The sequence below is a fragment of the Nylanderia fulva genome, unplaced genomic scaffold, assembly GCF_048542155.1.
Source record: "Nylanderia fulva isolate GAGA-0341 unplaced genomic scaffold, ASM4854215v1 Scaffold11, whole genome shotgun sequence".
Taxonomy (NCBI): domain Eukaryota; kingdom Metazoa; phylum Arthropoda; class Insecta; order Hymenoptera; family Formicidae; genus Nylanderia; species Nylanderia fulva.
In genome coordinates this window covers 2,263,808-2,287,996 of record NW_028189302.1, presented here as the reverse complement: position 1 = coordinate 2,287,996, position 24,189 = coordinate 2,263,808, and the positions used below count along the sequence as shown (strand labels likewise).

At 34.2% G+C, this 24,189-nt stretch overlaps 1 protein-coding gene across 2 annotated transcripts in view; it reads left to right on the top strand.

Annotated features, from left to right (window-relative positions):
* Positions 1-24,189, top strand: part of Sesn (Sestrin) — a 231,895-nt gene that overhangs the window by 173,504 nt on the left and 34,202 nt on the right. Inside the window, exon 1 of one of the 2 annotated variants that reach the window (XM_029303977.2) lies at positions 4,513-5,069. The exons of the other annotated variant lie outside the window; for it this stretch is intronic. Within the exon in view, the coding sequence (XP_029159810.1) occupies positions 5,037-5,069 (33 nt within the window). The 5' untranslated portion in view covers positions 4,513-5,036. Of the gene's footprint in view, positions 1-4,512; positions 5,070-24,189 lie in introns of those variants that run through there. 2 annotated transcript variants of the gene reach the window in all.

Here is a 24,189-nt window from a genome sequence, read left to right as displayed (position 1 = left end):
AACAGGGATATACAAGGGACGGCCTGGTAATATCGTATGGCAGTAACGAGAGGCGCTTTTCCGAGCGTTGACCTCTTCGCTCTTCCAATACTAACCTCGCCCAAGAGCGCCTGTATCCGCCTTCTCCCGGGAATACGAAATAATAGAAACTTCGCAGCGCGCTGGGAGAGAAAGAGAGAGCCCTCCTCTTTCGTGGAAATCGTGATTGACCGAGAGTTCACGCTAAACTTCACTAAAATAGCCCAATGAACGTTGAAGATTTTGAATGACATTATTTGAACGCTAACTCTGCATATTAATTGAGAAAAGATGGAAAGAAAGACTAGAATGAACACCGATATCAATTTAATAACTCCAGTTGTGTGTTCTAAGAATCTTCCTCGCTTATTATTAATTTCGCGTCCTTATACATTTAAATTTATAAGTTTGTATTAAGGTATATATTTGCAGTTCAAGTCTATCTTGTACAGAGAGAATTTTTTTTTGGAATTTGAAGAATTTTATGAGTTTCTCTGATTAATATTTAACAACTACAACAATAAGATATAAAATATAATCGATTCGTATTTGTATTTTTTTATTGTGGTAAATATTTAATCAGAGAAACTCTTGCAAAATTCTTTCAATGTTGCCCCACGATTACCATTCAGGTTAAATTTCTAAGAGAAAATTCTCTGCGTATATTATATCAATTATCGAGATTTATCGAGAATTTATCTATGAAAAAAAAAAAAAAACGTGTCAATCTTAACTCGAATACATATACATATATATATATATTTAACTCCGATTGTAAGGAACTATGAACTCGCGGAACCGCACTCTCGTGTGTGCGGTTGCTTTCTTTCAGCTAATCTATCCATCTATGTATCTAGTTATCCAATAATCTAGCCTGTCAATTCACGCATATATGAAACACGTTTCTCGGAGAATTCAATACCTGTTTCTGCGGACAAGTCGGGAAAGAGAACTGTTGAAGCCGCTGCTACATTCGGTCATGACGTTTCATCTGATTATGAAAACGAGGGGAAAAGTCTACGTTTCATACGTCAACCCTTACTCGCATAAAAGATGAATCTGTCTACAATTTTTTCTTGCTCTCAACAAGTTCTTTGATTTTTCCCTTTTCGGTAAAAATCCTAAGAAAAAAAATTCGTTAACTTGAGTAAACCTTTCAACTAATTTATTTGGTTATCGAATATATAAATAATATATGTTTAATTGACAAAATAATAATTTAGTCAAGTTAAAAATTGTGAGGCTACTAATTAATAAATTTAAAGAGTAAAATTTGCAAAAGAATTATTTCGATAATTTTAAATAAATACACAAAGAGTTCTTAGAATTTCCTGAAACCAGATAATCTTAGGATCTTTATATGGCGTTTGAAGAATTTTATAAGAGTTTCTCTGATTTTACTACGTACATAGTAAAATTAATCGAACATATTTTATATCTTATTTCGTGATAGACATTAATATATTTAAAATTAATAAAAAAAAAATAAATAAATAAATAAAAAATCAGTAGATGAAACTTTTATTAATATATTTGTTCTCATAAAAATATTCCACGACTAGCATGATTTTTCGAGTAAATTCAAAGAGAAAATTCTCTCCGTGTATTTATTTAAAATTACTGAAATCAGTTTTGTACAAATTATACTCATTAAACAAATATAATTGTCATATCCGCGTTGCGCGAATGATTGACGTCTTCGGAATCCGGTCCGCCCCATTCAGGGAAAATCCGCCGCGAATCATCGACGATGATGACTGTCGTGCGAAATCGAGCGCAGCCGCCCTGCGGAAATCGTCATATTTGCGCGATTTCTCGTTATCGGCGATAATAATTAACGTCGCGCGGGATCGTTGCGTTTTTTCCTCGTGATTTCTTATCGAATCCGCGTGACGCGTGCCTCGTTTCCCAGACTGGTGATCGAGGTGAAAGCTATAAATGTTTATCCTCCATTTATCTGCTCCCGAGCGTAAAATGACCGATGGTCAAGAGTAATCGGATGTGATCTAATACTGCGTCCGTCAATATATAATTATATATATATATATTTATATGCGTGTGACGTTTATTTACAACAAATAATGTAGCCTTTCTGCGCAGTAGCTTCTCGTTTCGAATTATACAGACGTACTTACGTCTTCTCTCTCTTGCGCGACATTTCGTGTGCTCCTAACAAAGACTCATTAAAGGGCTCGCGGAAATGAAGGGTCGATCCCTCTGGCGCCTTCATTTCTCGGTATCCTTGAGAGACAAAGGAACAAGGAATCCCGCGAAGGTCTCTGGATGGCGCGATGCCATGACTTTGTCCGCGTCTCATTTACCTTCTCTCCCGCGAAGAGATGACGGAAGGGATGGAAGACGTGGTTTCATTGATCCCAAACATTTACGGCGCGCACGAAACTGTTATGTCACATGATACGTTTCCCGCGCTTAATTGAATTTCAGGACCCACGTTTGCAGAGGATGACATCATGGGCGTGTTTCTCATTTATTTTCTGACTCCTGTGTAGGCTCCCTTAAGTTGAGGAGTTGATCTAATTTTCTTGGCCTCCCTTTATCTTTGCGTTTAATATCGACGCATGAACTCGTGGACGCTTGTTTTGATGGCTTCTTGGACGATTGAGATTAATAATCTATTATCTGCGAGTATTAGCTTCGACAGTAATAAGCGGTATTAATCATCGACATAATTGCAGAATATTAATAATGTAATGACAAATATCATCGTCGAATTTATGTTTCCATCAGTGAAATCGCACTTTAACGATGTTTGGTAGTTAGAGATAGCTTATCAGCAATCTGGCAATTATTTTTATAAGCTCTATTTAGGTCAGATTATACTTGTGACTTCTCTGAGTCTGGGAAAAAGAGATAGATATACAATTTACGAGAATATAATCAATTATTTTATATATCATAGAGTTATTAGTGAATAAATTAATAAACATATCAGAGTTAATATAAATGTTTTAACATATATTAATATTTTTTTATAAAAAAAATAAATATATATATAATCTTGATTAATTTTTTTATACACTGTATATTTATTTGATATTCTTTGCATAACATTTTTCAAATTCTTTCTTATGTCATTTGTGATAAAAAAAAATCTTTGAGGAAAAAAATGAATTTCGTAATCGATACGTACGTGCAAGTTAATATATACGCTTCATTTTTTTAATATTAAATAATTTTTATAATCACATCTCTTTGCTATTCTTCTGTCGATTTTTTTTTTAAAGATAAAATCACGGAATTTTTTCACACGATTGCAATCGCATTCAGCAAATTATACGAGCAATATTGGATCGATGAGAAAGAGTGTCGCATCCCTTAAATCGATACGTATAGTTATACGTCATCGACGCGATTAATTGCATGACGAAACTATGGTTATTACTCGATATGTGATACTCTTTCTCTGTCTCATCGTTCTTCTCGTTACAAGTTTCATTGTGTTGAGACGTGAAGTCTCTCTCTCTTTCTCTCTGATATATTTAGTGCGGGTAATACCACTGTTGCTAAGGCATCAGCTGATCAGGCCGGCATGCAGGGCCGTCTCTTCAGCTTCGACCAACGTGTGCTTTTTCCCCTGCCTTCTCTGGACAGAGGAAATATTTATTAGAATACGTAAATATTTATAAAATTCTGAAATCCTCGGAGAATTTGTTGGTTTTAAGATAGAGTTAGATTATATTATCAAACTACGAGAATTATACAGATTATTCAAAGATAAATATGTAACGTGAAGATATAAAAATATCTAAACAAATAATAATATAAAAGTAATTAAAATAAAATAAAATATGTAATTTTAATTTATATTATCATAATTTTAAACAATTTTCTCGTAAATATTAATAAAGTTCGACTGACTTTTCTTTGTTTACATCGAAGAAAAAATTAATCAGAGAAAGAGGGAGTTAATATTATTATGAGAAATAATTTTTTTACATTAATTTCAATATTTATATTCTTTCTATTTCGAGAATTTTTACTAATCTTTAAATATTATTATTGCAAAAGGTACAATTAATTAACTCTACACAGAGAGAATTTTCTCTTAGAATTTACCCTGAAAATCCTGGTTTTTTATCACAATAAAAATATAAATATCTATCCCAATAAGATATAAAATATGTTCGATTAATTTAAATCGAATTAATTTAAATACCATATTGTCCCACGATTTTCAGGGACTAAATTCTAAGAGAAAATTTTCTCCGTGTACTGTTTTCTACTAAAATTTATATAATAATAACTGCATCGATGTTCCGTCTTTTGCATATTAATTCGAGCTCGACCTGTCAAAAATCTATCTTCGCGAGTATCCCCAAGGAGCTCCCAATCGTACGGCCTTGCGGACGCGTAAAACCGGCGTGCGCTCTCCTCCCGCGGCTTTATCCCTCTACCCCCACCACTGGGCTTCCCCCACCACTCGGTCACCGGCAGCCGGCCAGATGATCGGCGTGGCGACTCGCTCGGGGCACCGCTTGGCGGCGTCAGTTAGTAACCGGCTGTCATCGGGTGAGGATCGCGAATTTTTGTTCACACTCTCCCGCCGTAACCTGATTTCTCTCGCTTTGTGTGTCGATACAGTACGGTGTGACGTTAGTCTCCGCGATTCAACCCGGAGACGACACTCGCAGAGTCCCCTTTTGTGATAATATTATGACTGGTAACAACCACGCGACGTCATCGAACCTACTTCCGCTCGTTGCGCGCAGTGACAATCGACGGACGTGTCGCGCCGAATCCGGCCTTCTGATTCGCCGGTGATAATTGTCGGGATACATTTCGGATATATATATATATATACACACATCTTGCATCATCGCGCGACTTTTGTCGTCGAGAGAAAAGAGAAAGGGGATAAATCGGGAATTGGTTGGTTTGCTCGCCGGGAGTGCGCGTGACTATCTTCAGTGTCCTTATCGAAAGCCGCCAAGATTCCCATCGCTAACGAGAGCGATTCGCAGCCGGTGGCTGCAGATACCATCGCGAATCGTCCCACGATGGGCAGCATGGGTCAAATGGGAGCGAACGAGGTGAGTTCGAGCTGGAATTTCTCCCTTTTCTCCTTAGTCGACCCTTTCGCTTTCCTCGAAGAAGCTGCGCGAAGTTGGCCGCGCGTCAATGACAGTTTTTTTCCCAGTGTGGTGAGTGTTCCAATTTTTTCGGCAATTTCTTTGCTTTCGAGGGGAGCGAACGCGTCGACACATCGCATTCCCGAAAATGTAAACGAAGCGTGAGGACATATTTATCTTTGAATAATCTGTATAATTCTCGTAGTTTGATAATATAATCTAACTCTATCTTAAAACCAACAAATTCTCCGAGGATTTCAGAATTTTATAAATATTTACGTATTCTAATAAATATTTCCTCTGTCCAGAGAAGGCAGGGGAAAAAGCACACGTTTTTTTTTATTATTCCTGAAAATGTAGCGGCGATACACAAACGTTGCTCGCGCAACGAGTAGAAAATTCTTTGCTCCGAAAAAGGTTACGTTCTGTTCTACAATCTAGATTCGCGATGACTTTTCAATTCTCTGGAACTTTCCACGCGAGATGCTGAGCACCTTTGTTACTGATAAGCACACTTGTCGGATGTCTGAACGTTGTTCTTTTAGAGCTAATTTTGTCCCGCATTTTTTTTTTTTTTTTGTATGTTTTACTTCGGGATATTTGCACAGAATGATTTATCTGTTGTGTCGCTCTACGTAATTGTCTTTAGAATTGAATAAACGGAGTAATATTTCACACATGATAAAACTATCACGCTGTTTCATCATGCGGATATTTGGTTTCAATCGTATGTATAATTTTGCTGTCAATCGTTGTCGATGTATTTAGTACATATAGGGTGTTCATAGAAAATTGCTGAAACTAATCAGCTGTCATTTTTTAATGCATGCAGTTATTGAGAAAACAAAAATTGTGTTGGAAAGTGGAAAGTCTACAGTTTTTAATGGATAGAAATAAAATGTTTGTATATCAGTTTATTTTATTGATAAAAATTAATTTTAAAAGTGTTAATTAGTTTCAGCAATTTCTTATGGAACATCCTGCATAATCAATCTCGTTATTTTTCATTTCTCGTTCCCTTCTTGAGAATCAATCGACAATTCTCTTTTAATATATGTATATATATATATATATATATATATATATATATATAATCGCATAATATCGCGGAATACAACAAAATACGAATAATTTAGGCATTTCAATGTAAACAAGTTTCAAGCCAGAAATGTACGCGTTCTCGAATACTATTTTTGGGTTTAAAATGAGTGATAAAAATTCTCTTCGGATGACAAAACGTTCCTCCTATTTTATTTTATAATTTCAAAACAATCTTATTTAAAAAAAAAAAAAATCTACATATACATAAAGAACTTTCTTTGTCCGGCACTTTATGTGTGTGCATTCGAGATCGACGGTGTCTTTGATGCACTCTCGAAAGATGCATCTCTCTCGGGATCGCTTTCTCTCTCTCTCTTTTGCACACGCACGTGCGCCCGGCACGCATTCGGAAAGTCACCGAGATCTTACTCGGCTCATCTCATCGGCAGAAATAGAGTACAATAACTAGCCGGTGGTGGGAGAGAGCCGGCCGGTCTTTGTGTGAGGGAGAAAGATGACTTGGCGGCGAAGAAAGAGAGACGGAAGGTTGGAGTCGCGTGATCGTGCTTCGACGTTGCCGGTTGGCCGGGAAGCCTCGGGATTTAACAGAGAAAACGGAACGGTGATTCCTCTTCCCTGTTTACGTATTCATTTTATATACCGCTTCCGCTCGGTTTCCCTTTACCCGATTAATCGCACGCACTCCTCCGATCTCGCGTCGAGATAACGACACGTCACGCGTCTACGCGTGCGGACCATTTTCCTCGGCTTTCTAGAAATTTCTCGGCTTTTCCTGCACGGAAAAACAGATTCATTACTGCAGCTTAAGTTGACCTGTCCCTATATATTGCGACCTAAAACTTTATTGCATGCCTAAATTCAGGGTTGGGTAATAACTAGTTAATTAGGTAAAAGTTAAAAAAATGTTAAGAACTTTTAACTAATTTTTTGACCTTAAAGTAATTTTTTTTCCTATAAGCTAAATTTTTTATCCCTGAATATCAGTATTGATTTTTTAGTTTTACCTGACAAGTAGCATATCTTTGTCTTTTTTTAGAACTTATCTGAAAAAAGACGAAAATATGCTACTTATCAGGTAAAACTTACCGAGAAGTTGGAAAAATTGACCCTAAAAGTATTAATTTTTATGCTCATTTGTCATTAATTGTAATCACAAAAAAATATTTCTATATAAAAATCAAAATTTCTTTGTTATTATAAATATTGAAAGAATTAACAAACGAAATTCTAATTTAATATAAATGTTTTTAAAAATTAAGTTTTGATTTAACTTCAGTTAATTAAATCTTAACTTAACTTATTTAATTAAGTTAATTGTTTGCTCATGCAACTTTTAACTTAACTAAATTAATTTTATACCCAACTAACTTTAACTTAACTTAGTTTAAAAAAATGATTAACTTACCTAATCCTGCCTAAATTTTAGCTGTGGTTACTAATATTTTTATTACTATAATTTTAGCTATGGTAATTAATTTTTTAGCTACAGTTTAACGGAGAATTTTATAGCTAAAAGTATTAGCTAAAATTTCATATGTAATACACAGGGACATCTAAAATTTTAGCTACTGTAACTAATTTTTTCTGTGTTTATTAAAGAATGCCGGGGGATTCTCTTGACATATGTGGTTGTTTTTGCGTAATTTTGCGTAGAAGTTTCGGAAAGTTCCATTAAAATATAATATTGAACGATATACGCGAAAGTTTGTTCAGCTCCGTCCTTATATGATATAATAATTGAGTGTATGAAGGAAGCTTTATGATATGTGCCAAGTATCGAAATATTTGGCACGCATTAGAGAAAAGCAAGGTCAGTTCTATAGACGTTGCAAGATTAATGATGTTTTCTGGGAAAATGAATTTTGTACACAGATATTTTATACTTACAATTAAACGTGACATATATGTATATATTTTACATGATCGTTGAGCCGAGTAATTAAATTTGCTTTTACAATGCTTTTACAAAACTTGAAAAAGGTATTTTAACAATGTAATACAAAGAAACCTTTTAATTTTTTATTCACTATCACGAAGATAATTCTCTTAGAATTTACCTTAAAAAATCATGATGGTTATCGTGAGACAATATGGCATTGGAAGAATTTTTATAAAGTTTCTCTGACGAAATATTTACCACAATAAAAAATATTAATATATGTACATAGAAAATTTTACTACGTACGTAGTAAAATTAATCGAACATGTTTTATATCTTATTGCGGTAGATATTAATATTTTTTATTGTGGTTAATTAGAGAAACTTTTATCAAACTTTTTAATATCATATTATTCCACGATTATCATGATTTTTAAGATAAATTTTATTTTATTAAAATTTAAAAGTATGCATAAGATGGATTTTCTAGAATTTTTAACCTTAATTTTTATAAATTCCATTATATATACAAGGATCAAATTTTTTTTTTAATTGTTCTCTATTCACTTCCGAATTTTACGCAATTAATATAAAAATGGTTACAAAGTATTCTTATCGATAATGACGAATATCAACACTTACGAGCTGCTCTTTGTACTCTTTGTCACAAATAAGAACCGAACATCCCGTTTTCTTTGTCTCTCTCGCTTCGTGAAAGACAATCTCGATCACCAATTCTAGTTCATTGGCCGAGCGATGATTAATTCCGCCGATTGATTCTGTTCGAATAAAAAGAAGAGAAAAAAATATCGCGGTACCAGTTCATATACTAATTTAATTAAATCGGGACGATATTGTGTTCTCCGCCACGTGCCTTGATAAGCCATTGGTGGTGACTTGGTAATCAGGTGATAAATCAGGTGATCATCTCGATTTAATCTTGCGCAACAATCGCAATAATTTGTAGGCTTTCGATAATGTAACATAACATCGTGAAATGAAACGAGTAATCTATAATGGACGCTATTAGGCGATTAGATAATTTGTTTAACGGAAAACACATACCTCAGATAAAGTGCACAATTTATTCTCTTTTTGTATAATTTTTGACGCACGTATTTGTTCATACGTCATTACTGCATTGAGTCGCTTTTATTTTTAAACACACTTTTTTAATTACTTTATTGTCAGTCGCGACACGTGCGACGAGATTAGATCATGGACGAGTGTCGAGAAAAAAATGGTCAGCTGGTTGGACATTAACAGTCATTTAGTTAGAGAGCTACAAATTTAAACTAGGAATCCGGAAGGTTTTTTCTCGTAAACAAAGTCGGCGCGTACATATGAATATTTATTCTTTATCTATTTTTATTGCGGCCGCGTCGAGCGTGCCATGAAATCGTGAGACACTATTACGTGCATTTATATAGGAAGCAGCTGTGTGTTTTCGAATAATTTGTCCTTCGTAGCGTGCAAGACTAGGTGTGTGACACATATATAAGAATTTTCGATCTTGCGTCAGCTTCATCCCTCTTTCATCAGCCTGTGCTTTAACGTTGGATCGAGAATTTTCGTCCTTGGAAACACGTAAAACGTTCCTCATATAACATTTATAGCTCGATTACGTGTTTACGCGCTCATCATTTTCAATCGGGAAAATAGATTTAACCTCTGCGACGAATATATTATAATATAATGCATAATTTAGAGAATCATATTGAAATTAAATTATTAAATGTTTAGATTTATCAAATATTTAATTAAAACTATTAATAATCTAGAATTATTGAAAAGAGACAGGTTCATTTTATTTGAAAAATAATTAATCATTTTCAACAACATTAATTTTAATATTTATCATTAATTTAGATTTATTTATTATTTTTTTCCACATTTGATTATTTGATTATTAACATCTCGTGTGATAACTAAAGAGGAAGAAAAATCGAATAAAAATTAAAAGTATGAAGACTTAGGTTGGAGCAAATAAATGCTCATAACAATCAAATAAAATAAATGAGAAAAAACGAAATAGAATTATTGAAAAGAGACAGATTCATTTTATTTGAAAAATAATTCATCATTTTCAACAACATTAATTTTAATATTTATCATTAATTTAGATTCATTTATTATTTTTTTCCACATTTGATTATTTGATTATTAACATTTCGTGTGATAACTAAAGAGGAAGAAAAATCGAATAAAAATTAAAAGTATAAAGACTTAGGTTGGAGCAAATAAATGCTCATAACAATCATAAATAAAATAAATGAGAAAAAACGAAATAATGTACATTGAAAAAATATAATTACTTGATTAAATCTTTCAACTAAATATTATTTTGTTAATTAAAATATTTAAATAAAATATAACATATTAAATGTAAGAAAATAGTAATTTAGGTGCAAGGTTTAGTCAAGTCAACAAATTTTTCTTCAGTGTTATATTTTTATGAGAAGAATTATGCTTTTTTCCAAACTTTGAGTACGCTGTCGGACATTTCTTTTAGTCTTTAGTTTTTATCTGCGAAACATCTCTCACGAAGAGAGGCCGTGCCTATATATCGAGGTATCCAATTCGCCTTATTCAATTTCATCAGCACCTTTCATCATCCCTCACCCTCGATCGAGGATGGACCTCGCGGCAATAATAAGAGAAAACCGTGATAAATTCACTCGAGATACGTCGACGTAAAATATATCTTCTGGCACATACAATATTTTTTGTATTACACGTTTGGTAATTGAAGATAAAGAAAATTCGATAAGTACTGCATCGCGAAATTTTTTCCAGAAAGAGGGGCATGGTTAAAATTGTTTTACTTAATTAAAAAAATTTTTTATATTAAATGTGCAAGTAAATTCTACTGTTTATTCAAAGGGAAAGCAAACGCTTAATTTTTGTTAATTCCAGGGAGGACCCCCTTTTTACCCTTTTTTCTTATTACGTGTAAAAAATGTATAATATTTTTGTATTACACGTGCAGGCAAAGTGGCACTTTGTGTGCGTGTTTTCTGTGCGGAAAGCGGCCGATTTCTCACGCCGCAAAATGGCGCGCACAGAAAACGCGCACAAAGCCACTTTGCCTGCACTTGTAATACAAAATAGTATATGTATCACGTGCGGATTGACAATTGTACACTCGTGTGGGGCACTCGTGTCCAATTGTCAACTTTCCGCACTTGATACACAATATACTATTCTCTCTCTCTCTCTCTCTCTCTCTCTCTCTCTCTCTCTCTCTCTCTCGAGTCAAGGTGATTGACTCGTTAGAAGCTCGTTAGCGGCTAAACTCAGTAGGTTGTTGTTGGTTTAAGCTAATTCTCAGTAGCGTCATGCGAGACCGAGGGTGTTTAGTTATTCAACCACAATAAGTCTTAACAATAAGGTCTTTTCCGACCCTTCTTTCCCGACAAAGGAGAAAAAAAGGAAAATTTACCGGCTATATAAGTATCAATTCTTCTCTCTACCTGACTCCCTTCTCGCTTTGTCAGCATCATGATTCGCTATTACGGGTGACAAAAAAAGAGTGTGAAAAAGGGAAAAAAACCCGGGGTTTTTAGCATGTTTAACGTTTCGCTCTTGTTACGCAACCGAGCGGCGGCGCGTCGGTTTAATTTCTGCGGGAAATTGGAAATTCGCCGCCTCGGACCCCCGAGGTGTAGCCCGGTTTATTTTCGTTCGCGCCCCGTTTCTGCATCAGGGAGAGGCAAATGGAGGAAGGTGAAATTAAGCGGCCGTCTTTGCGCAATATCAGACTGCGGCTATCGTCTATTTTTATTCGCCGCGCCACCCCGTTTTCGATTTCCCTTTCTTTGTCTTTTTTTTCGAGGGGGTTATCTCTCGGCTTTTTTTTTTTCCACTCTTCCTTCATCCCTTCGTTTTTCTTAACATGCCTGACGAGTTTCAACGGCGGATGGCTTCGTGTCCCTCCCGGGACACGAACACGATTATCGAATTTTCTCCTTTTTTTTCCCCTCCCTCTCGACCCCCTTTTCCATCCCCGTGCGGGATCTTTTTTTTTTTCTCCGTCTTCGAGACATATACCTGTCAAGATTAAACTTGGTATAGCGTCGTATACGGCATCTCTCCTTTCTCTTTTCCCCCGTTTGAAATTTATTTCTTCTCCACCCGATTCCAGAATCGGAAGATCTCGGTTGTTATATAGTGCTATAAGACCTCTTCGATGGGGGTCGGGGAATAGAACGCGATACTCCCTCTCTGTTGGAAACCGGAATAATTTTTCACGTCGTATATGAAATATCATCGGGGGTGTAATTTTTTTTTTTTTTTTTTTTCCAAACCTGTTATATTAAATATTTTGAACGCACATCCTCTGTCAGGGTGTCTAGCGGTCAGGGAAATCTGGAAAATCTAGCATTGTCAGGCAATTTTATTAATCTGGAATTGTCAGGAAATGGTACTATTTATCTGGATTTTTTCACATTATTCTACATTGTTTCAATAATTTGACATTTTTGATTAAATAAATATGAACTTTTCCTTGACAGCGTGTTCGTTAATTTATATTTTCATCGTCGTGTTATTTTATTTCAATGTATTATATATTTCAAAATATATTATAACATTGCTCAAGAACTTTATTTTAATTCATTTTTTTATTAAAAATTAAATACATTAATTTTTTATTAAAAAGATTTTGTTGTGATATTGGATACCATTAAATATATATTAAAAATAAAATTTGATATAATATATAAATAAAAAAAGTGATCATTTAAATAGTTTATAGTGACACGTTTGTTTTGATTATCGTACATAACGCAGAGTGTATAATTAATTTAAATTTTTGTTTTTTTTAACTTCCCAACCTTTTGATGGTTGACAAAAATATCTCAAGGATTTCATGATTTAACATTTATTAATTCATTTATCATTTAGATGCATATATGCAAGTTATATATTTGGAAAAAACAATACTAAAAAGTCGGAAAAAATTAATTTCTGGTCTTGGAAAATTAGAAAAAGTATTATATAATTGGTTAAAATATATTAAATATAAAATTTGATATGATATATAAATAAAAAAAGTGATCATTTAAATAGTTTATAATGACACGTTTGTTTCGATTATCGTACATAACGCAGAGTGTATAATTAATTAAAATTTTTGTTTTTTTTTTAACTTCCGAACCTTTTCATCGTTGACAAAAATATCTCAAGGATTTCATGATTTATTAATTCATTTATCATATAGATGCAAATTATATATTTGGAAAAAAAAATACTAAAAAGTCGTAAAAAATAAATTTCTGGTCTTGGAAAATTATAAAAAATCAGGGAATTGTTTTCATTGAGTTTGCTGGACAATCTGATGAATTTTTCACGTTCTTCTCTATAAGAGCAGACCTATACGTTCCTCGACGCCCGTCCTTGATGGACCTTCCCTAAGGCGGAAATAAACACCACTCTCTTCGCCCCTTGCCTTTCTTTCTCTCTCCCTCTGCCCCCTATTTTCTATCTCCCTTTATATCCCTCGCTCGGGTCCCCCTGTGTCGTAAAATTATTTTCCAACCGCTGGAACTGGTTTCGGAGATCTGGGTTTTAGTTTCTAACGTTGTTTACGAGGCCTAGGCCGCCTTCGCCTCTTCTTCGGCAGGTTCTTCCCGACATTTTCCTTCCCCTTTTTTTTTTTCCTCGACATCATCACGGCGATGCTGAAGACTTTTGCCGGGTGAAAGACGAGGGACCCCTTCCTTTCAACTATTCAAAACCGGTCGCGAGTCTCTGCTTTTTTGCGACCGGTGGGCGAAACTCGTCGCGATAAATTTCCTTCCATCGCGCTAATGTTCCGATTAATGATTACATAAGCGGCTGAATAATATCTTTGGTGTGTATTATACGAGGGATATATATATATATATATATATATATATATATATATATACCGCTAAGAAATTTGATGAAAAGATAAACATGTTAAATTTATTGGGAGGGAAGGGATTTATATCTTTGCGGAGAGAAACTCAAGTGTTATTATATAGAAGTCAGTAGAAATATATATCATATTATCTGCGGATAAATCGAGAAGAATTTCAAGCTGTAAATCAAAGAAACTGTCGGCGCTTATTGCTGTACAAAGACATCGCGTGTTACATTCAATATTTACAATTTCTGCCGCAACACAATCTGGATTGAGTCATAAAATTTAATCTAATCCGCGACGAATGTAATATTGAAATAAAAAGGCTTTAAATTAATATTAAATTAGTATTAAAATTTAATTTTTAAGTAATTTCAATTATTTGTGGCAATCAATTTTAATAAGATATTTCTTGCAATTCGACTCGGTGTAAATTATTAAGATTATGTGATATAATTGAGATTCAAATAAAGAATACGTCACAAATTTTAAAATATTTAAAGATTCACAAGTTTGTTTAAAATAAATTCTCAAATGGAGCAAGGCCAAGTCTCTCGATGTATGTCTGCCGAAATTAACCACTATTTTCGAATGTTTATACTAAATCCTAGTCTTGATTACATATATACGACTTTGCTCTAGCCTTCATCTGAAATCTAAAGAGTTCTTTCCGGCTTTATCTTGCAATTGCGCGTAAACGTCATTCATAATTTATAGAACGTACGGCGCCATCCGGAACTCGACTCGTCGCAATTCTCGAGATTTACAGCCGAGCCGGAAGTGTTTGCGTGCTTCCTGGTTCAGGACCGGAGAGAAGACCTAAAGGTCTCTTTGTGCATCATCGGCCTCGAATCGGCCAGTGGGACACAGAGTGATCAGAGTGCGACGAGGACAGATCGTATGAGAACGGTGAGACGGAGAAGGATAGAGAAATGTGCGGCTGTCACGTGGCAGACCGGTAATCAATACGATGACGTCACGTTGCTGGCGACCAATGAAACAGCCTGATTCTCTCTCCTTCTCTCTCGCGCGCCTTATAACACTGCCATCTACTGATAAGAAGGGAGCATCGAACTCGCGAAGTTTCCTTTGTTCGCGATCTCGGTTCCTCCTCGTTGTTTCCTCTTCCTTGGTTTTCGTATTTTCCAGCTGAGTTTTTCTCTCTTTCTCTCTCTTTTCTCCTCGGCCTCCTTCGCCCATCTTATTTTTTCACAAGGTGTCCCGGAAACTCCGCTCAACTTTTAATGACGAATTCTTTAATGAATATGAAATTGATTTTTTTCCTCATCGGAAAAAGTTGTAAGCAAGTTCTAAAATCAGGAAATTGCTAAAGGGGAAGATCGGCTTCGTAATTCGTTCGTAAATTGGAAGATCCATCGTGAGAGTTAAGAACGAACTGCATCACTCTGTACATATATATTCGTCGTGACCTTTTTTTCGCATCGAAAGAGGGAGAGAGAGGGAGACAGGGTGTCAGGGAAATTTGTGGAAAACTGGGAAAATGGTCAGGGAATTTTATTCTGGAATTGTTAGGGAAAAGTCAGGACATTTTACATCTATCTGGATTTTTTTTACATTGTTCTACATTTGTCTCGATAATTTGAAATTTTTTATTAAATAAATATAAACTTTTCCTTGACAGCGCGTTCGTTAATTTATATTTTCATCGTCGTGTTATTTTATTTCAATGTGTTTGACAGAGACAAAACGAAAAAAATTTGATATAACATAAATAAAAAAGGTGATTATTTAAATAGTTTATAGTGACATGTTTGTTTCGATTATTGTACATAATGCAGATTGTATAATTGATTTAAATTTTTGTTTTTTCAACTTCCGAATCTTTTCATTGTTGACCAAAATATCTCAATAATTTAATTGATTTATCATATAGATATATATGCAAATTAAATATTTGGGAAAAATAGTACTAAAAAGTCAGGGAAAAATTAAATTTCTGGTCTTGGAAAATTTTCAAAAGTCAGGGAATTTTTTTATTGAGTTTGCTGGACACCCTGAGAGAGAGGGAGGCACGTATTCCGCTCTGGAAATTTGGCCTGGTCAAATCGCCTGAATTAAATTATCGGATTTTATCCGAGCGACCTTGGAAACCCTCGCCGATATCGGCAGATACGTCGAAGCACAGATCACTCGCGTGACTACTCGGTCCAACAAGGAGAGAGAGAGAAAGAAAGACGCCCGTTTCTTCTCTCTTCTTGCTGATTAATGTGTTTGCTCGCGCGTGTTGGGTAATTCGCAAATATTCTGCCAGAGTATTAGCTATTATTACCACACTTATTTGCGCGTAGAACATCGCAGTCACTTTTATTCTGTATGTAGGTTTTTTTTTATTTCTCGATCGGAGCTCTCTATACGTCGATTGAAATATTTTATTTTTAATTTCACGTGTGTGAAAAAAGAAAGCATGATGTAATTTAATGTTATGCGACTATCTTTCGAAAGATGGAAAATGGCGAAAATATATAATTCCTTCTTTTCTGAAAGAAAGAGAGGATTCCTTTTTTTTTTCTATTGTGACATTATAATCGCGCTCGAATATGTACAGAGAGAATTTTCTCTTAGAATTTACCCTCATGGTAATCGTGAGATAATATGATATTGGAAGAATTTTATGAGTTTCTCTGATTAATATTAAAAATATTAAAAATATAAAATATTAAATTTTACTATATGTACACAAATATTTTTTATTGTGGTAAATATTAATCGGAGAAACTCTTATAAAACTCTTCCAATATTACATATATTCAATATATTAATATTTTTTGTTGTAATTATTAATCACAGAGAAACCCTTATAAAATTATTCTGCCAATACTAGGTATATTTTCCCAGGATTACCATGATTTAGGGTCAATTCTAAGAAATAATTCGCTCCGTGCGTTATCTTGCGGAATAATACATGGTAAATAAATACAGTGTGTAATGGGTTCTGGATTGGCTCGAAATTGCGATTATAAATTCGAACATGACCCTGGTTGAGGATTTAAGTGGCCGAAACAGAGGAACCGTGCCGATTAATAATCGGGGCAATCGGAATTCATCGTGCGTAATACGGAGACAGAATGTATGCGTCCTTGGAAGTCGTAATACGGACACGTGTTGAGAGACAGAGAGAGAGAGAGACGTACCTTAGATCATTCAGTCGCGGTGGATGACGTTTACACGGTTGAATTGATCCGTATGTATTTGGAGGCAGTGGCGTAGCCATTTACATATAAAATAAAAAGCCCGCAAATATAGGGGAAGCCCCTTTCTTATCCCCTACTTATTGTTAGATAGAAGAATTCAAAAATAAAATCGCGGGCAATCTTATGTCGGGGAAAATAATTTCTTTTAATTAGAATTTTCTCGCGATATTGAAATAAATCATTGGTAATTAAATTCTAAGCATTCAGTTTGACATATATATTTAATGAACATATATGTTAATGAATTTTGTGGGTAAGTGTATTGTCTTAAAGAATACCAAGGTTGACATGAGGTCTATATAAGAATAGAAGAAAGAATCCATTAACAAACTTTGTTTTATTGCTATTCTTTTCGGGGGTAACGACTTTTCTTCTGTAACAGATAATGTCTTGTATCTATCTCTGTACCTACGTCGTTGTGAGTATTGTGTAATATAGGATGAATGGTGCCCTTCGTCGAATAATAGACGTAATCCCTCGACAGTCTTGAATAGCTCCGAACAAGTTATGACAGAAAAAATTATTTCTGTGTATGCATAAAAATAGACGTCAGTCGAAATTAAATCTTTGCTTTGACACTTCTGGTAAAACTAGAAAACATGTAACGAAAATAAGAATAAATATATTAAAATGTTTTCTAATGCAACAGTAATTTTAGATTTATAGTAGTTGTTAAATACATATATATATATATATATATATATATATATATATATTATCGTATAAAAAGATTTTATTAATTTACAGAAAATAAAGATAAAGTGCTGTTTGCTATAGATTTTAATATATAAAAATATATATTTAAAAGATACCTATATACATATATTTTTTGATAAATTATTTTGTCATTTTGTCATGTATGTGTATTTCTTAAGCAGATTAGTGAATTTCGTTTTGTCTTAATCTCTTTTGAAAAATTTTTTTAAACAGCATTATCTTTCTATTCGCATCAATTCTCGTAAAAATCGAACTTCGGATTCGCAGAGTTGCGATTATTTTTCGTCTTTTATCGAGAGAGAAAAAAATGAAAGTTATAGTCAATTCTGTGTTTATTCACGCAGATATCCATCATCTTCTTTGCAATTCTTTATCGATTACTCCAGATTTAGCGCTTGCAGGCCACAATACTCGTACTAAATCTCGCGTAACATTAATTTTTTTATCCGCTCGCACGTGTTGTTTTCTGCGCCGAAGAGAATGTATATATATATATATATATATATATATTTTTTTTTTTTCACCATCCTTTGATATCGAGAGAACGAGTCTGTCGAGTCCAGCTCGACTTATGCTTTGATTCGTTCCGCTCGAAATGGCCGCACTTTTTGTTGGATCATGTGTGATATAATGTCATGTGTTGCAAATGGCTCACACGCACACGCCACGCACACACCAGATTTGTCCTAATTTTGATCACGCCACGTAACATTTTTTTTTAATTATTTACTTATCTGTTTTAAAAAATGTATACATTTAACAAAATAATTTATCAAGAAAAAGAAAGATATAAGAATACATATATATTATTTTTTTAGTGTTATTATATACATATAACAATACAATTATTGTCATAATTGATAATTATTATATGTTATATTTTAAATAATTTTATTAATATACGGAGAGAATTTTTTCTTAGAATTTTCCCTGAAAATGATGAGAATCTTGGAACAATATGTATGTACATAGTAAATTTTATATCTTATTAGATATGGTAGATATTTTTTATTGTGATAAGATAAAAATATTTAATTCGAAAAATTCTTACAAAATTCTTCCAATATTATATTGGACATTACATATTTTTTTCTATTTGATAAATTATTTCGTTACATGTTTATATATTTTTTAAACAGATGAATGAATGTCATGAGTTAAGTGTATACCTATAAATATTTTTTTTGTCAAACTAAACATGATATATAAATTGTTTTGTTTGCGTGTTACACGAAAAATGGTTAAAATCTATAATTTCATGGCGTTTACCTCGCGATTCAGCGTTGAGTATTTTGTGTTAATCATGCTCGACCGAAATTGCTGGATCAGCCAGACTCTGCTATGAGTCTTCGTCACGCTCGCGCGTGCACACGCGCGTGATAAGACCGGCATCACACACACACACCCACCCACTCACACACACACACACACACACACTTACACCTACATACGCAGACTTCTTTCTCCAGGCTGTACACGCCACTCGAGTGGAGAAGACGTGTTGTTTTAGGCCAGGCAAACAAGTGCCCGTAACCCGGTACATTGTTGTCTCACGGCTGGGCAGCGTGTTTAGACGGAGGGGTTTATCGTTTCGCTTTAAAAGGACGCGAAATCTTCCCTTGAAAACTACGTACATCCTCGTAAATGCGCGACGAGCAAGCATGTTTGAGTTGCATTATATATGCAACGCGAGATGCGCCGGGATATATTGCACGTAATATGACGTTGTTGACGTATGTATGTATGTATAAAATGATAAAACGATCCTATCGCCTTGAATATGTACCGTTCGATCACCTTATGTGAGACGCGATACGTCTGTGACACCCGACATATATCGCAGATTTTTCAATCAATTATTAGTTTTAATAATACCCTCTTGCGTTCTCTTGATAAGCGACGTCAAAAAGTGCATTTATCGCAAACGCGCTTTGGAAAAAAAAAAAAAAAAAAATGCCGATGACTTAAGAGCGTCTCGGTTGTCCAAGGTGCAGCCTGGTTCTTCTTTCTTTTTTTTCTTGTTTTCGCATCGTGTGTTATATAAGCGAGATCGCCGACCTCATAAGTGGGTGATGAAATAGACATAATTCGATCGCAGACGTGTACATTTGATATCTTCTCCTTTCGCCTTGTGAATAATATGAGATTCAGACACACAGATACTGTCTCATCGAGTATATATTGTATTTTATTATTGAATTTTAGACGTCGCGTTAAGTCAACATATAGTATTTTAAGAACTAGCTCTGCGAGAATTGTCGGAAATAGTTCTCCTATAATATTATACCGATTATATCTGAACAACTTTTTTATCCAGATAAAGATGACTTACTCCCGTTAGATTTTATTGCGACCTGTTTCTTTGATAACATCCTAAATGACGAGACCTGGAGACTATAAGCGACTATATGAGTCATTAGAATATATATAGGCAAAGCAAACGCTTTGAGAAGTGATTATTATTGAATTATATTTAACATTAAAGATTTGTGTCTATTAATAAACTGTTATAGTAAATACTGTAAAAACGTATGAATAATAGAAAGCGCAAGCTTTCATACAATTGTATTATAATTTTATTCATTTCTGTAATTGTAATATCGATGCTTCCTGCCATCTAAATGGAATTTACAAACGAAAATCATGGTAATTGTGAGACAATATGGTGTTAGAAGGATTTTATAAGAGTTCCTTTATAATTAATATTTACCATAATAAAAAATAAAAATATTAATCAGAGAGAGTCTTAAAATTCTTTCAATATTGATCCACGATTTTCCATGATACAAATTTGAAATAATAATTAAAGACCAAAAATTATTTACATAAAATGTAGTATGCTTCTATTTATAAGAAAAAAGAATAGTTATTTTACGACAATTCTATGATTATGCAAATGAACGATATTTGAGGCAAATTGCTCGAACGTGCGTGCCAATTTTGCACTTTGGCGCGCGATAAGCAAGATACTAATGTCGAGTTTGACATTTCGATTTATTAACCGGTGTAACAACCGACATACCCGTAATAACGGCTAGTTAGAAGTAACTGTGTATATGCGTGTGTATATGTGAACTCTGTTACTGTATAGGGGGTGTCTCGAAAATTATTTTCTATTTCACATCGTAGGAAAATATTTCCAGCTAGAATAGACTAATATATTCGACATTTTCACGAAAAAAAAATGAGCTGTCAACTTTTTAGTTACACTTTAACGGAGAGTTCTATAACTAAAAAAAACATTAGCCAAAATTTAGGCATAATAACTAAATTACATGTGTAATATGGAGGTAGTTAAAATTTACACCTATTTTTTCGTTCGATAAAATATCTTGTCTGTCTCTCTCGCGATTGCATAAGACTCATCTGACGAAGGATTCCGGGACACCCTGTGTGCATCCGCGGTTACATTTGTAATGCATATATATATAGTTGGCACACACATCCATATCGTCTGGCAGACTAATCGGCCATTTGTGGGAAACACGGGATGGTGAAGAGAAAACAATTGTTGGATACGTTCAATTGTCCGTACGACACATACACACACAAGTTCGTTTAATTGTTGATCTTAATTAAGTCGTATCGCGGTAGGTTGCAATTAATTTCCGCGTGGGTGGCAACGTTATATTCCATCTTTCGCTTCCGCTTCTTAAGCGACACTCCTCTTTCCTCCGAGATCGTCCGTTTTTTTAGTCACGTAGCGGTGGTAAAAAAAAAAAAAAAAAAAATTTTATGCCAGTTTAATTCTCGCTTTATGCTCCTGCACGTAATTGGCACTTTGCCTTCGTATCTTCGATGGAATTATTTCTCTGTACTGATGGTCGGCCATTACCGTCATTAGCGACCGCCCGATTTCTCGCGAATCAGCTACTATTAACTCCTTTTCATGTCCACTTGGACTTGTGGCATTTCTGTACGTGCAACGCTTCTCGAGAGAAAAAAAAAAGAACGAGAGTGCATAAGTTATTCGCGTGAATTATATTCTCCCTCGCGATTTGAAGGATATTAAAAGACTCTCGTCGAAAGAGATATATTATTGGGTAACGTCAATGATGAAGAAATAAATGTTTATTCCCTCGAAATTGATTTCTCTCTCGCAAATTCTTTCCTTTTAATATAAAACACGGGTGATAAATAACGCCTGTCGTTTTAATAATTTTTTTTTCATGTGTAAATATATCGATAAAAGCAAGAAATATATTACTGCGAATTTCATTAAAAAATTATTGCCGAATTTAATTTCTAAATTGTATTTTGCAACTGGCGAAGGTGGAAAGAGAGGCGATTGTGTCCGAAATATACACGGTATGTAAATTCGCGCCGATGTAAAATAACGTCATCCGGACAACCCGACATTTTGCATTTTATGCGATTACAATTTAGCCGTAGAGTTAATGCTTTATCGCGCCACTCGTATAACGTCAATCCGGGTTCTCGCTTCGCCTATCGGAGATATTCAACGGCACTTCACACGTATATTTTATTTTCCTCCCTGGATATATATTACGATATAATAATAATATTAATAATAATAACGACAATGCCCTGCGGTCACCTTCGTCACTCGGTTTTGCAAACTGTATAATAACGGAATAAATTTCACTGTCACATTGAGCTTCCTCATTTCGTTCTGTTTTACACGATCGATGAATTCGAGAGATTGAACTATATAAAAGTTGAAGCATCTCTCCGATTCAATCAAACTTCTTCACTAACCTTATAGTTCGAACTACCTAATCGGAACGATGAAATGCGCGTTTCCTTCAGAGCTTTATATCATTTCTATCATTTTTCTGTAAACTTATTTATGATAAAAATAAATGCAATACAGAAAAAAATATTAGTTATTATACACAGAGAGAATTTTCTCTTAAGATTTATTTTGAAAATCATGGTAATCGTATGGGACAATATATATGATATAGAAAACATTTAAGGAGAATTTCTCTGATTAATATTTATCACAATAAAAAATATCAACATCTATCACAATAAAATATAAAATATGTTGATTAATTTTACCACAGTATATAGTAAAATTTCAATAATTTTAAAATATGTTAAAAACTAAGTTGAAAGCTTAGGATTCTTCAAGTGTTTTGAATAGAATAAACTTCAAAAAAGTGACAAAATATTTTATATAAATTTTACAATGCAGCATGATAATTTTCGACTTATTATCAAACATGATAAAATTTGTACTGAATTTCGCAGTAAAATATAACGAAAAATTCTCTCCGTGTAGTATAATTATATTATATTATAATAGATAATATTTTAACCTACAGTTTAATCGGAAATTCCCCATCAAGTTATAGTTAAAAATATAAATTACCATAGAGAATTAAAATTTAGACGCGATAACTAAATTTCAGGTATAACATATCGAGGCACGTAAAATTTAATTAAGGTAGTTAGTATGTCCTTCTAGACAGCGATATATTTTTTAACGGAGAGAAAGCTCTCTTTCGCGAAAAATACGACTCGCGCCACAAATTTATGTAGTGGATGATATTTTTTTCTACGATATTTTTTTACGCATTGCATAAGAAAGGGAAACAACCTTCGTAGCGCCAGCCAATTCATAGAGTGGTTCGCTGAAAAATTCGGCGCCCTACTATATATATGGTACACGTGTAGGAGTTGATATACGCAATACACAATGTAGCACAAGGCCCTTGGGTCAATAATCGACCTTTTTTCCCTCTCAAACCTGGACGTAAATTCTTCTCTTCCGCGCTACTTCTTGGCGTCTCTCGCCGTTTAAAAGTTGCCCCGAAGATTTATTCCGGTGATTACGTACTCTCTCTCACAATGTTGTAGAGTTCGCTTTCGGCGGTGCGAGATGACGAAAAGATTTCGTCTCTCCAGTGGAGATGAAACTCGATTGATACGAGGAATATTCACGGGGAGTTGCTTTCCAAAAACGGATATTATGGTAATAGGCCCGCTTCTTTCAACTTTTTTATGGACACGGGGCGAGAAAATCGGAGTCAATAACTGTGAAATGAAGCGACGCGAAGTGCGAGATGATATTTTTAGAATATATCCCGAGAGATATTCGAGGAACAACATATATGTATATATTGTGTCGGTAGGATTATTCTGCCGAAAAATATTTTTATCTTGCGTCGTCCTCGGGACATCGAAACGATCTCTATAAACGCGATACTGATTTAGCTGTATTGTTCGCGAGGGGAAGATTAATATAATAAAACTCGCAATTTTTTTTATATAAGAAAAATCGATCGGTTGTTCTATATAAATAATTATTTCATGCAATACAAATTATTTATATTATTATCGAAAATATAAATATGA